The following is a 13,798-nucleotide window of genomic DNA, read 5'->3' on the forward strand; positions in this document are numbered from 1 at the left end:
TACGTCGCACTGGAGTATAATTCGCATTTTGGGGGGAAATTTATACGATAAAATCCAACACCAAGAACAGACATGTCATCTTGAAAGACAATTTAAAATAAAAATAGAATAGAGGCAACAACAGAATAATTGTATGTTACGTTACATGAACTGAGAACCTGGTATGTTAACATAACATATGAAGAGTAATTCAGAGAACTATAGTATAAATAACTAACAAGTTTACCAAACCATCCGTGTAACTCCAAATAACTCATCACATGAAATCTTCATCCTCGGTTCACTTTTAAACAACTAACTAACTCCGGAGGTAGAAGATGCGGCGCTTCCTCTTCTAAAATTATCAACACAGGCCTATAGCGCCCTCTTGCGGCTTAGTGCGAAAATAACATGTGAAATGATATACCGGTAATAATGTGTTAATAATTTCACACATAAGTGGCTCCAGAGTATAAGTCTCACCCCCGGACAAACTATGAAAAAAACTGCGGCTTATAGTCCGGAAAATACGGTACAATCATGTGAATAATCCAAGATGGTCTGATGAAGCTTCATGAAGCATCATCTTCAGACTCTAGATGGCGGTCTCTGCACTATTTTCCTTTGTTTTGAACAACTGTTCTAATGACACATCATTTTTAAACTGATGTGCGCCACCTACTGACCTCTAAACAACATGACACTGCTTCATGATACTTCATCGCTCCATCACTATAGATAAGTGAGAGGCCTTAACAGTTCATCATTTACTTATAATGAACAATAAAAAGGATGATCTCAACGCTTTTAAAACATTCTCAGTCGATTACTTACTTTCCCAGTGATGTGGTCTCTGAATTAAAACCCAGTGGTGAAAGAATTGCATCTGAACGGCCTTTACCAAATTCCAAATTATCGCTGTCTACAAAAAAGAAAAGATGGATGGACTAGACCGAGTCGTGGCTGGTTCTCGCACGGACGCCTGCGACGCCGGGTCCAAATGGAAGGCCCGGCGTGCAGAGATGGACTCATCAATATAGCTTTGTGGAGTCACTGGAGGTCTTTAAAGCCGCTCTGGGCGTTGACGCTGATGGGAATTGACTAAAAGGTTAACTGAGGTGTAAAGCAGGGGTGACACAGGAAGGGAGGCGACGATCAGCCTTAAGAGATCTAAACATTCACTCACACCATCCCACCGAAGATTTCAACCTCTCTTAAAGTACAAGGTGACCCCTGAGGCAATGTTTACTTTAATTACTTTTATTTACTGTTAGTCATGTCAGGGGGAGGTTTTTTTTCCCCTCCAGGTAATTAAAACTTTTGAAAAATAAATGAACAGATTTGGGAGTGCATAATATTTTGCGCTGGATCCGAGTCTAATCCTCCTTTAATCCCTTATGGTTGGTAAATAACTAAACGCCGGTGAGTTTCCTGTTTAAGTATGCAAATTACAACAGCGCTCATCTGTCTTTCACTTTGCTCGTCTTCTACCTTTTCCCCCCGAAACACTCCATCAAATTGAATTTTACGAGGTTCCGATGAAATGTCACTATCCCTGCTTTAGGGCGAGAGTTTCGTAAGAAAACAGCCCAACGTTTTTCATACAAAAATTAATTTGTCTAACATTGTAGTGTTTTTCTTAAATGTATTTTCACTCAATAGCCGGTCCATTGATCTCATTTAAATACGTCCCTGTGAGCTTCATTTAGACTAAATAATCATGAGGTCTAATGGTCTCGTTCGTGATGCGTTACCTTGAAGGGATTGAATGTATTACGGCGTCAGAGAAAAAAATGTGACGCACGAATTGCAATATTTCCCGAATTGAAAAAAAAAGTACTAATAATAACACCCTCCTTCTTTCTTTTTGCAGGTCTTTTGTCGTGCTCTTAGTGGGGATCGCTTCTCTACCCTTCTGTCAGAGGCCATGAATACCCGCTGGGCGAACATTTTCCAGAGCCGTTTGACGTTGATTTCTTAAAACGGGGAAAGGACTTTGCTGCCATGCTGGAAGCTCAGCTGTCGTCGTTGTGATTACGTCGTCCACTTTTTTTTTTGATTATTATTAGCTTAAACTCAGCGCTCTCAACTTGCTGCTTCTTTTTTTTTCCGCCTCACCTGCTAAAGCACCGTCTTTACAATCCACACCATGGCCCTCCTTTTCTCCTGCAAGATGCTCCTGCTGCCGACGATGGTCCTCCTGCTGCTGCCTTCGGTGGAAGCCGACTGTTGGCTCATCGAGGGGGATAAAGGCTATGTTTGGTTGGCGATCTGCAGTCAAAACCAGCCCCCGTATGAGACCATTCCCCAGCACATCAACAGCACGGTCAGTTTGAATAATCCTTGGGTTTTATTAACATTGAATTGACAATAAAATCCTGATAACGAGAGTAAAAAAAAAAAATTTCTATTAAAATAGTGTCATTTCTACTTAAAACAATAATCTAAGATGTATTTTAAGACCTGCAATGATCCACCAATTATTATTATTATTATTATCCTTTTACTCACTGAGAATTTAAATTGATCTTTACTACTATACCGTAACTGACAAGACCTGAACCTGCATCAGACAACATACCAACGTTTTCCTTTTATAAAAAAAAGTCTCACCTTTGATATAATAAATTAAATGTTTGCTATTTTTTTGGGAGATTCACATGATTTAGACTTTAAATCGAACCGAATCTCCAAAGATACATTGTTGTTACTGAGTGCTCAATTTTGAATTTAGAAAAACTCTTATTCAAAAGCAAAGCTAAGTATTCCATCAAGTTCTTCACTTTGCATTACACAAGAAAATGAACAATATTTATGACAATTTTAAAGGATGTCTGGTGGTTAGTTTTAGCCCAAAATATCTATCATACTACAACAAATAATCAAATAAATTGTAACAAATTTTCTACTTCAGACCTTAAAGAAAAAAGTGTCTTTGTAATAGTTACATCATGTTAAATTTACAGGGCAGTATGTACAACTTCATGGACATTATTTTTATTTCTTCTTAAGAAATTATGCTATTTAAAAAAAAAAGTAGATATACGAAAATATTTAGGATATATTTTGATTGTGACCTCAGGTCAAAAAGGCCGGATCATATTGGTAAGACAGTTAGTAAGTAATATATATTTATATGGCGCTTTTCTAGACCAGGGTCACAAAGCGCTTAAACAATCAAAAAATATTTGAAAAATACTCCAAAAATATATACTAAAAATACAGGAAAATCATGGAAAAGCCTGCACAAATAAGAAAGTCTTAAGATGTTTCTTGAAGGAGTCAGTAGATCATCAAACACAGATGTTTCTTGAAGGAGTCAGTAGATCATCAAACACAGATGTTTCTTGAAGGAGTCAGTAGATCATCAAACACAGATGTTTCTTGAAGGAGTCAGTAGATCATCAAACACAGAGATGTTTCTTGAAGGAGTCAGTAGATCATCAAACACAGATGTTTCTTGAAGGAGTCAGTAGATCATCAAACACAGAGATGGTTCCAAAGCTTAGGAGCAACAGCCTGGAAGCAGTGATAGCTAAATTATGCGAAATAAAAATGTGGAACAGAAAAAAAAAAGTTCAAAGTAAAGGTCTATTCTTCCCCATCATGTGAAATGGTCAGATCTTATCTTGTTTAGTCAAAACAGACATTTAAAACTTCTGATAGACGTCCCTATGTTACCAAGAAAGTGGCCAATTGCGTCGATTTCAGTTGGTCGGACCAATCTATAGTGATGGTCTGATGAAGCTTCATGAAGCAGTGTCATTATTTTCAGAGTCCACTAGATGGCGGTCTCTGCACCATTTTCCTTTGTTTTGAACAACTGTTCCAATGAAACATCATTTTTTAACTGATGGCGCCACCTACTGACCTCTAAACAACATGACACTGTTTCATGAAGCTTCATCAGCCCGTCGCTACTAATCCATGCTATCTATACATTGCTAACGCTGTTGAAGATAAAATGATATCAACAAAATGCAACAAGGTGCAGAAAAATGTAAAGAAAGGAGAGGGTTTGATCTTTGCAGCATATGGATATAAAATCTCTTGTGACTCGTGCAAACGTGCAGTAACCCTGTAGGCATATGTACCATTTAGAGAGTCATAAATATGCTCGCTCCGTGCTGAAGAAGGTTGCCTATGGACACTGCTGTTTCATTTCACTGCCCAAATTATCCATACAGAGTCAGTATGTGTGTTTGTGTGTGTGTGTGCATCCTTGTGTGAAAAAAACGCTTGTCAATATTAGCCCAGCAGGGAGCTTTTGGCCGTCTGAATTTCATGTTGGAATCGTTGGTTCAAATCCCATCCAGGCAACAGATTTGGGCAAGGTCCTTGGTGCTAGAAGCTTTGTCGTTTTGCCATTCAAATGACATGTAACCTAGGTTTGTGATTGCAGGTCAGCACCTGAATATTCAAAAGTTTTTTTTTCGTTTTTTTATCTCGTACAGGTCCATGATCTGAGGCTGAATGAGAACAAAATCAAGGCTGTGCTGCTCACCTCCATGTATCGCTTCACAAATTTGACGGACCTTAACCTCACCAAGAATGAGATCAGCTACATTGAGGACGGAGCCTTTTCTGGGCAGGCCAACCTACAGGTGAGAGGGTGTTAACGGGCACCTAATGTGCTGATTTGAGTGTCTCTTCAATTGTTCTAGTACCTCTATTATACTCTATTATACTCATCAGTATGTTTCTTTTTGCACAAAACTCTCATTTAATAAAGATATTTACATTAGAAAATACGCTTAAACCCCGCCCACTTAAAATGCGCTGTTTGGGCTGAGAAGAAGTCTCGTCCAAGCAGCCACGCCCACTCTGCTCTGATTGGTCACAAAAACACAAGTTGCATTCAAGGACTCACGTAAATTTCTAACTCACCCCTAAAACTCCCGTTTTGTACATAAAAAACAAATAATAAAAAATGAGGTTTTCTGCTTAATGTACACTCTCACCATGTTGACATAAATATTTTTTTTGTTTCATGATTAACATGTAGGTTCTTAACTGATTTAGATCTTCTAGGGGAGGACACCTGCACCAGAGTGATGTCAGAATGTTTAATTTAAACCGTGATCTCGTTTGGCGAGATTTCAGACGAGAACTTTATTAAGTAATAACTTCAAAACAGAGCAACGTCATGATGAATGAACTCCTGCATTTTGAAGAGGACGACTTCAACATTTACAACATGTGAAAGGGTCAGGAGAGTTGGCTTTTCACATTAGGTGCCCTTTAAGTATATCACCAGACAGGCATTAAAGTTGAATCTAGTCACTCTAGTAATCGACTTGATGTTTTAACAGAAATCAATGTTTTGTTGCAGGTTCTCCAGCTCGGTTACAACAAGATGACCAACCTAACGGAAGGAATGTTGCGGGGATTGGGTCGGATGCAGTGCCTCTTTCTTCAGCACAATCTGATAGAGATCATTTCCAACAATGCCTTCTGGGAAAGCCCCAGTCTCAGCAGCCTGGACTTATCGTCAAACAAGCTAGCCCGTCTTGACCCGACTACATTCAACGTGCTCAATAGGTTGATGGTCTGTGAGTTGGCTGGGAACCCGTTCCATTGTGGCTGTGACCTCTTCAATTTTCTCACATGGCTTGAGGCATTTAACAACGTCACGCACACCTACGATCGGCTTCAGTGTGAAACTCCCCGTGAACTGAATAGTTATCCACTTCTGAGCCCCTTGCCTGGACATGGAAGAAACGCCAGAGTCATTCTTTCAACCAGGTGCCAAGACGGTATGATAATCCCAGGAATATCCTCGCCGGGTTCTGATATGGATGGTTCGGGGATGGGCTACGACAACCCAGACCAAAGTCTTTTCTACCAGACCACCATGTCATCCACTGCGGATCCGTCATATAATCATCAGATTTCAATGAAGCTCCAAACCGTCACACTTAATTCAGCTTCTCTGTTGGTGCACATCCCCCGACCGTTTAGCAAAATGTACATTCTCTCCCAATACAACTACACCTTTGTAACTGATAAAATGCCCCTGAAGAAAAAGAAAGAGCTGGTGACTGTGGACAAACTTAAGCCGCACACAAACTACACCTTCTGTGTGGCCTCGGCCAGCAAGTCTCAGCGCTACAACCACACATGTCTGTCTTTTACAACTCGGGCAGCGGGACCAGAGGATCACAAAAGCAATCCATCCACAATGACGCACTACATCATGACCATTCTTGGATGTCTCTTCGGCATGGTCATTGTGCTTGGATTTGTGTATTACTGTCTCAGAAGAAGACGGATTCAGGAGGAGAAAGAGAAGGCTATAAGTGTGAAGAAAACCATTTTAGAAATGAGGTAAAGTATGTTTGTGATCCCTTTCTTTTACGTTGTTTTAAATTACTTACTCCTATGTTCTTCCCCTTCTTTGCCTCAGCACGTCATCTTACTTTTCGGGGGAGATGTTTATGTTATAGCTTTTCTTGTCCAGAGGTTTGGGAAAAAGTAGGGTTCTACTGATTTGTGTCCCATGTGGCTGGCGAGGTTAAAGTGATAGTTCAGCCAAAATTCAATCACTTGATCATCAATCACTTTAGTAATCACTTAAAAACATCCAAGTACCAGAGATGGTACTGCTCGTCTTTAAAGTCCATATTGTATTGAAGCCTCAACGAGAAGAATTGTTTCCGGAAAAATTAAATAAGCTTTTATTTTACGCTTGTTTGTGATAGAGATTTAAAGAATAACAAGCGATAAAAACCACATTTTTGGTGAGCTATCCCTTTAACCAGATGACATGACATAGCAGATGTCCCATAACATCTTTGTTTTATTTTTTGATCCTTATTACTGATCATATCTGGCACATTTGAGACAGGACTTTGCCATCCTTAAACAGTGACACAATAGTGTCCTTTGGTATATGTGAAGAAATAACTTTAAAATCTGCATCAGGTGTTGGCATTTTTATAAAACAAGCAGGAAATCATTGTTCGTAAGGTTCTAACAAAAACAAATTATCTGTTTTTCCCTGAGTTCACTGTCTGGTTTTTTTTTTTATTTGCTTTTGTTTGTTTTAAGGTATGGACCAGAGGCAGCTGCAGCTGTGGCGAATGATCCAAGTACCATGCAACGTCTACAAGACCAGTCCCATCACCCACACCACCACGGCGGATCAGGTGGCAAGCTTTCCCAATCTGCCTCATCAAGCACTGGCATGCTGCACGGTTCAACTAACACCACTTCCTCCCGCCTCTCAACCTTGCCACAAGTGGAAAAGATGGCGTCTGCGTTCAGCGAAGCAGTGGCTGGCAAGGGGAATTATCTAGATGTAAGGACTGCAGGAGTGGCAGGAGAAGTCAGGGATCTTGGAATGCCAGCAGGTGCCACCATCACTGGAGGGGAAGTTGGGATGGATATGAGAAATGGAGCTGAAAATGGAACAGATGCCGGGGAGGACTCGGATGATGATGGCAGAGGTTCGGCATCTGAAATATCCACCATTGCAAAGGAAGTGGACAAGGTCAATCAGATCATAAACAATTGTATAGACGCCCTAAAACTGGATGCCCCTGGTAATGTGACCATGGCCGAGAGTGCCAACTCATCACAGGCACCCGCTTGCATGACGTCCCTTCCACGGAACTTATTGCCTCTTTCTCCAGGGATCTCTGGAGATCAGGTTATGGCCTCCTCACCAAAAGTGCACCCTAAATCTCATCCACAATCCCAGCCCCAAATTCAGCCGTACCCTCAGGTTAACCCTCAGATGCATCAGCAACCACATCCTCCTTCTATGGCTCCAGTGCCCCTGGTGATGCCTTTATCTGAACGGCCAGGGATCAGTGGCGGGGGGTTTCTTTCCCCTCCTTACCGTGATCCACCACCAGCAAATGCTGTGCGAGGTCCTCAGAGGCAATTGAGCGCAGACACTGCTATCGCAAAGAATCGCAGCAGTGCCAACTCTGCAGGATCCGCAAAAAAAACCAGGGTTTATAATATGGATGTGCATGAAAAGCGCGGAGATCCTCCAAAGTATCCGACAGAGAAGAGCAGCCCAGTGGCACGTCCTGGTGACGGTGGCTCTGCCATAGGTGGTGGAGTTGCTGGCTGCAATGTAAACGGAATGAGCAATGTAATTGGCGGCGGAGTAAGTGTAAACGGCGGTGGCATCAACTGTAATGCTGGTAACGGAGGTGCTGTGGTTGGTCCCAGTAACCAGCAGAATCACCACCTAGAGGTCCAGCGGGATTATCACGGCTCAGAACATCGCCATTCCTTCCCTGCGCTGTACTACGAGGATGGCAGTGACTCACCCTTACCAGCCCAAAAGGCCTCATTCCTCAAGCCTCTGGGGCGCAGCAAGAGGGACACCACAGCCGCCTACTCCCAGCTGTCGCCCTCTCATCACCACAGCTACAACTCTGGGTACTCCTCCAGTCCAGAGTATTCTTCGGAAAGTACACTGCGAATCTGGGAGCGGTTCCGCCCTTACAAGAAAAATCCCAGAGAGGAGGCGTCTTATATAGCAGCAGGCCATGCTCTACGTAAGAAAGTGCAATTTGCCAAGGATGAAGACCTTCATGATATTTTGGACTACTGGAAGGGGGTTTCTGCCCAGCAGAAGCTGTAAGCAACAGATGTTTACAGGCATGGATAACAGCAGCAGACAAAGAGGGAATACCTGATGATGTAGCACCATTTTTTTTTCATCCAATACTGTTCCCACCCATTATGGATGAGCTGGATCTACATATTCTTTCCAGTCGAAACGACAGCTGAACTTTGGGGTTTTAAGACAATGTCCTACGATTTGAATGTTGGCTGCTCTCAAATCATTTGATTCCACTCCTCAAATCTGGCACTGTGGGTCTTCTGGGCCTCCATGCGTTCTTGGGAATCCACACTGATCAGCATGAAACCCACGAGTGACGAGCAAACGACTTCTACCTCATTACATGCCTCGAGTAGACAAAACATCCAATTGAAAAAAAACCCACCTCCAATATCCACAATTATTTTTCTATTGCACAGCCAGCACCTGATTTTCAAATGGGTTCATCAATTATGTAGATAATTACAGAGCAGAAGGAAAATTACACAAAAACCGTTTCCGAATCAGCTCCCACCAACATTATGTGATACTTATCAGGGTCATTTATATTTCCTGACGATTAGCCTGTGTAAGGGTGAGTCCAGGTTGTTTGTGTTAAGCATGCGTATGGATAGGAGACGACTCACCTTGTACGTTCTCCGGTGCGTGGGCGCGGATGTGAGGTTGGAACCGTGGCGCGAGTGAATGTGTGGGAGGGACGGCAGGTTTGATGATTCTATGGCTCCCCTGCCTGGTGGATGAGCAGAAGGCTTAGTTGGAATTCTTTGCATATTGATAACAGCTTTACCACGACTTGACGGCCTGTGATGATATAACACGTGTAAAACCTCAGACGTTTCAGTTCAATTTATCATTCGTTAGTTCGAGGTAAAGCAGAGTTTGTTTGATAAGTGAAGCTAAGAGAAGGAAAAAAAACTCTTGATAGGTTATTCGGGTTATGTGGCTTTTGAGTTTCTTGGGATGTAAGAGTAGATATATGCTGCAACTGGATCGGATAAAAGGCAGCGGAGCACTGGAAGTACAACAGCTATAAATAGACGTAGCATTTGGAATATAAACCTTGTTGTGCAAAACACGTGGTAAGTGGAGCTAAGACCTCAAGACTGTACAGTTTCAAGCCTTTTTTTTTCTTCTTACTTTAAGAATAAAACGCTTTCTCTGCAGCAACAACAAAACTCTTTTATTTTAAAGGAACGTCGAGTAAAAATTAAATACTTTAATCTATTTTTAACCCATCGGAAGAAGTGTGTGTAAAATGTACATTCTTCCAGATATTTGTAGTCATGTGTCGGACGTGATCATTTTTGGAGTTGTTGGATTTGGAAGCACAAACGATTTAAGTTCTTTGAGGAAGTGAATTCTTCTTCCCGTTGGAGACCCTGAGTTGAGCTCGTGAATCACAAAAGCATCTTTTCAACCTAAACTTTCTTCACTTTCTCACAGTTTACATGCTGAAAAATGTCACTTTTAAACTTCTGCTCTTTTTTTTTTCCTCTTAGCTTTTTGAAGACAATCAAATATTAAAGACCAACAATCAGTATCATCCACATCGCAAGCCGAGCAACATTGTCATTTCCCCGAACCGTCCTGTCCCAGAGTGTAAATGCTGATAATGGATTCTGACATATTGAAAGAAACTTTGCGACAGGGTGGAACGCTCTCTGTCGACGAACCGGACTCTAGCAGCGCTGTCTGCTGTTGAGACTGAATTTTATATATTTTTGTGACAGACTCGAGGAGGACTTACTCGCGCTGGAACTCAAAAGCTTTTGAGAAAAAAGAAAACGCTTTGGAGGAAAAAACCCACGACAAAACTGGAGTAGTTTCTACCGGTGGCCAACTGTGACAAATACACACAACATGAAACACACACGACTCAGATGTAGAGAAATTCAATGAATATAACGTTTGTGTTTGAATAGAGTAGCGTTAAACTATATGAACTTGAAATGTGAGACCACACACGGCTTATATTCTTCGCACACAAGCAGACAGACTCACACACTTGCCTACATGCAACACAAACTTCTTATTTATATCCATGTTTACAGACAAAACTGGTCTAAAAGTGCCAAAACTGTCGTTTTAACCTGGTGTTGGTGGGGTGAGGAACCGCACATATGTTGGTGTGAACTTAACAGAAAGTGGCTTTTTCTTGTAATGTAGGGATTTTGTTTTTTTGTTTTTGTTTTGTTTTAGAAATGTCACAAATGATTTTGAACATTACACCTGCTGGAGAGACACTTTGTTCAATTTGGAGTTCACATTAGGGATGAAAACTGATGAAGCTTCATGAAACAGTGTCATGTTGTTCAGAGGTCAGTAGGTGGCGCCATCAGTTTAAAAATTGATTTGATGTTTCATTAGTTGTTCAAAATAAAGGAAAATAGTGCAGAGAGCACCATCTAGTGGACTCTGAAGATACTGACACTGATTCATGAAGCTTCATCAACACATCACTACCATCTAGTGGACTCTTAAGATAATGACACTGCTTCATGAAGCTTCATCAGACCATCACTGGTTCACATGTGTCTCCCTGATCTGTAAAGTATTAACATGATGTTTACACATGATTTACGTTGATTATGAATCCTATGCTCACAGGTGTCGGGTCGGCCTTTGTCCACAAAAACCTTTTTGAATCGAATTTACAAACATGTACACGTCTTCATCCATATTAATTTAGTTTCTACATAAATGACTAAATATTTGGTTTTCCTGGATCCAGGGTCAGCAACTTGCAGTCTGCTGGCCATTTCTAGCCACATTCTGTGGCCCACCATTAGTCACAGTCAAACAACACAAAAAACAACAACATTTTAATCAAATTTGCCATAAAGAAGTGCATAAAAAAGTTCAGTTTGAGATCCCTGGTCTAAAGTTTAAAAGTCTGTTTTAAACTTGGAAAATAATTGAGAAGTACATGCTTAACAAAGAAGCCTAATAAATGTTTTATTTTATTTAAATTTCTCAACCGAAACAAACACATTTTTAACGTAACCCCGAAACTTCCTCTACGGTATATTGAGTCCACATTCTCAACCTCATGTATGATCTTCTTTCATCTCTCCATGTACTTGTTATTTATGTTTGTATACAACAACAAGCTTTTATACGCATGCGTCATTTATAAATACATGTATTAGTACATGTCTACTATGTAGTTTTTTTTACAGAAATCAGTTCGGGAATTAATATGTCTTGTCATGGGACCAAATATGACCCCATTTTTATTCTATTCTAATTCTATTGGCAGGTGATTTCGAATTGTATCATGAAAGAAAACTACATGTACAGAAGTATTAAGAAGGTGGTTTTGATGAGAACAGACAACAAAATCAATTATCTCCAGATCACAAATGAATATTGAAAAACTAAATGACGTCACTTTGTCCCTTTAGGGCCACTTAGGGGTGATACTGTAGGTGATGATAAATCTTTCAAAAACATTCAAAACCAAAACTGTATTTCATAAGAACGTGTTGAGGAATCCACTTTGATACTGTACCTCCAAACACATTTGTTTAAGCTACAAAAATGCTTCGACAAACTTAAGGGTTTTTAGCGGATTCCTAACCTCGTGGTTAACGGACAATCTTTTTTATAATAAGATTAAATGGCTTTTACTAGATGCAGACGAGGCGATGATATGTGTGTGTGCACGGTGCTATGGCATGTGTGTGTGTTTCTTTAAACGAGCTGTCGTGCCTGACGTGTGCGTTAGTGAGTTGTCTGCATGAGAATGGCAATTTAATGATTCATCTTTGTGGACATGTATGTGTGAGGGATTTTGTTTTTTCTGATAGCGGAGAAGGAAATAGCTGTCAGGGGAGAGATTGCATCTCAAGCATTTTTTTTTTAATCAATCTGCCTTCTCAGTCTGCGCCAACTTTCAATAAAGTATCTCTCTCTCCCTCTCTCTCTATCTTTGCTTGAGAACGTTATAATTGATAAAAGGCTCTTGCCTGGTGTTGTCTTCATGATACCGGCTGTCCGAACATAATGAAGCTTCATGAAGCCTTGTCCTATTTCCTTAGAGGTTCCAGAGATATTTGTTGTCTGACTAAACTAACAATAACTAAAAGTTTATTGGAAAAAGTTTTCCCCTACAAAAAAAAAATTTGGTGATGACTTATTTAGTTAAAGCTGTCTCTTTTTAATACCTAATCAGTGCAGTTCTTAAGACACAAATCCGGAGTTTGGAAGAGAAGGATCACTGTCATTTCAATTAGACGCCAAAATAATCTGAAAGAAAAAAATGACTGTAAATCCCTTTAATGTTTAACAGTTAAGGACGTTTGTCAACTACGTCTGGGAATAATATGAACTGATGAAAGGATGATGCATTATTTGTTAACGCTCCAGAATGTTGACCCTATCAGACACATTAGGCCATGAGGGGGGTCTTCCAAAAGTAGCTTTTTGTTTTCAGTTCCCTGCTTGTTTCAGTGAATCTCTTGAACATCCCTGTGAGGAAAATTGTCTTAGTAAATTAACAAATTTAGGACACCGCTCATAGAAGATGGCTCTCAGTGTCTCCCTGGCGTTGACTAATTGTGGCATTTATCGAAGCGACTTGTTTTGAAAGAAAAAAAAACAGGCTGATGTCAATTTAGCTGATTGGATCTCATTTCCCAGAGAACAAATGAAATGAGCAAAGAGAGGGAAAAGAAATCTATCTGGGAATCGGCATGAATGTGTTTTTTTATCCTCTCAGGAGTGAAGCAGTTATATTACAATAGAGAGAGTGTGTTACTCTGTTACATGATTAGTACTAGAAGCTTTACATTGGATCGAACCTAAACAGGACTTAAACTTAAACAATTTCCCAAAGGAGACCTCCTGAGGGATCAATAAAGTTCTACCTAACCTAAACTAACCCATGGAATTTAAGGATGCGACCTCATTACTGTCAAGCAAACCAATGAGAAACAATTACATTTTTAGTAGGGATGTGCTGACCGAGCTTCATGAAGCAGTGTCATGCTGTTTAGAGGTCAGTAGGTGGCGCCATAAGTTTAAATATGATGTTTCATTAGAACAGTTGTTCAAAACAAAGGACAATAGTGCAGAGACCGCCATCTAGTGGACTCTGAAAATAACGACACTCATTTTCAGGTCATTTTTTGTGACCACAAATTTGAATTATAAGTAAGACTTTAACAAAAGAAAATGGGATTATCCATACTCTTTTTAAGTAAATTTAACACCTACTTTATTTCTTAAACGTAC

The 13,798-nt window shown here is 40.4% G+C and overlaps 1 protein-coding gene across 1 annotated transcript; it reads left to right on the forward strand.

The window, feature by feature from the left end:
* The first annotated feature begins 2,085 nt into the window (after positions 1-2,085).
* On the forward strand, positions 2,086-8,649 carry LOC148089893 (protein phosphatase 1 regulatory subunit 29-like). The gene is made up of 4 exons (XM_087785293.1): positions 2,086-2,305; positions 4,434-4,583; positions 5,312-6,306; positions 7,030-8,649. The coding sequence occupies exons 1-4, from the start codon at positions 2,129-2,131 to the stop codon at positions 8,579-8,581; spliced, it is 2,874 nt and encodes a 957-aa protein (XP_087641419.1). The 5' UTR covers positions 2,086-2,128; the 3' UTR covers positions 8,582-8,649.
* Positions 8,650-13,798: the final 5,149 nt, after the last annotated feature.

The sequence above is a fragment of the Callionymus lyra genome, chromosome 1, assembly GCF_982586985.1.
Source record: "Callionymus lyra chromosome 1, fCalLyr1.hap1.1, whole genome shotgun sequence".
In the NCBI taxonomy this organism is placed as follows: Eukaryota; Metazoa; Chordata; class Actinopteri; order Syngnathiformes; family Callionymidae; genus Callionymus; species Callionymus lyra.

What these genes read in the sequence shown, in the direction of transcription:
- LOC148089893 (XM_087785293.1), top strand. Translation starts at nt 2,129, where the DNA reads ATGGCCCTCCTTTTCTCCTGCAAGATGCTCCTGCTGCCGACGATGGTC. An exon ending in CCCAGCACATCAACAGCACG is followed by an intron (nt 2,306 to 4,433) that starts GTCAGTTTGAAT and finishes TATCTCGTACAG; the next exon opens with GTCCATGATCTGAGGCTGAA. An exon ending in CTGGGCAGGCCAACCTACAG is followed by an intron (nt 4,584 to 5,311) that starts GTGAGAGGGTGT and finishes GTTTTGTTGCAG; the next exon opens with GTTCTCCAGCTCGGTTACAA.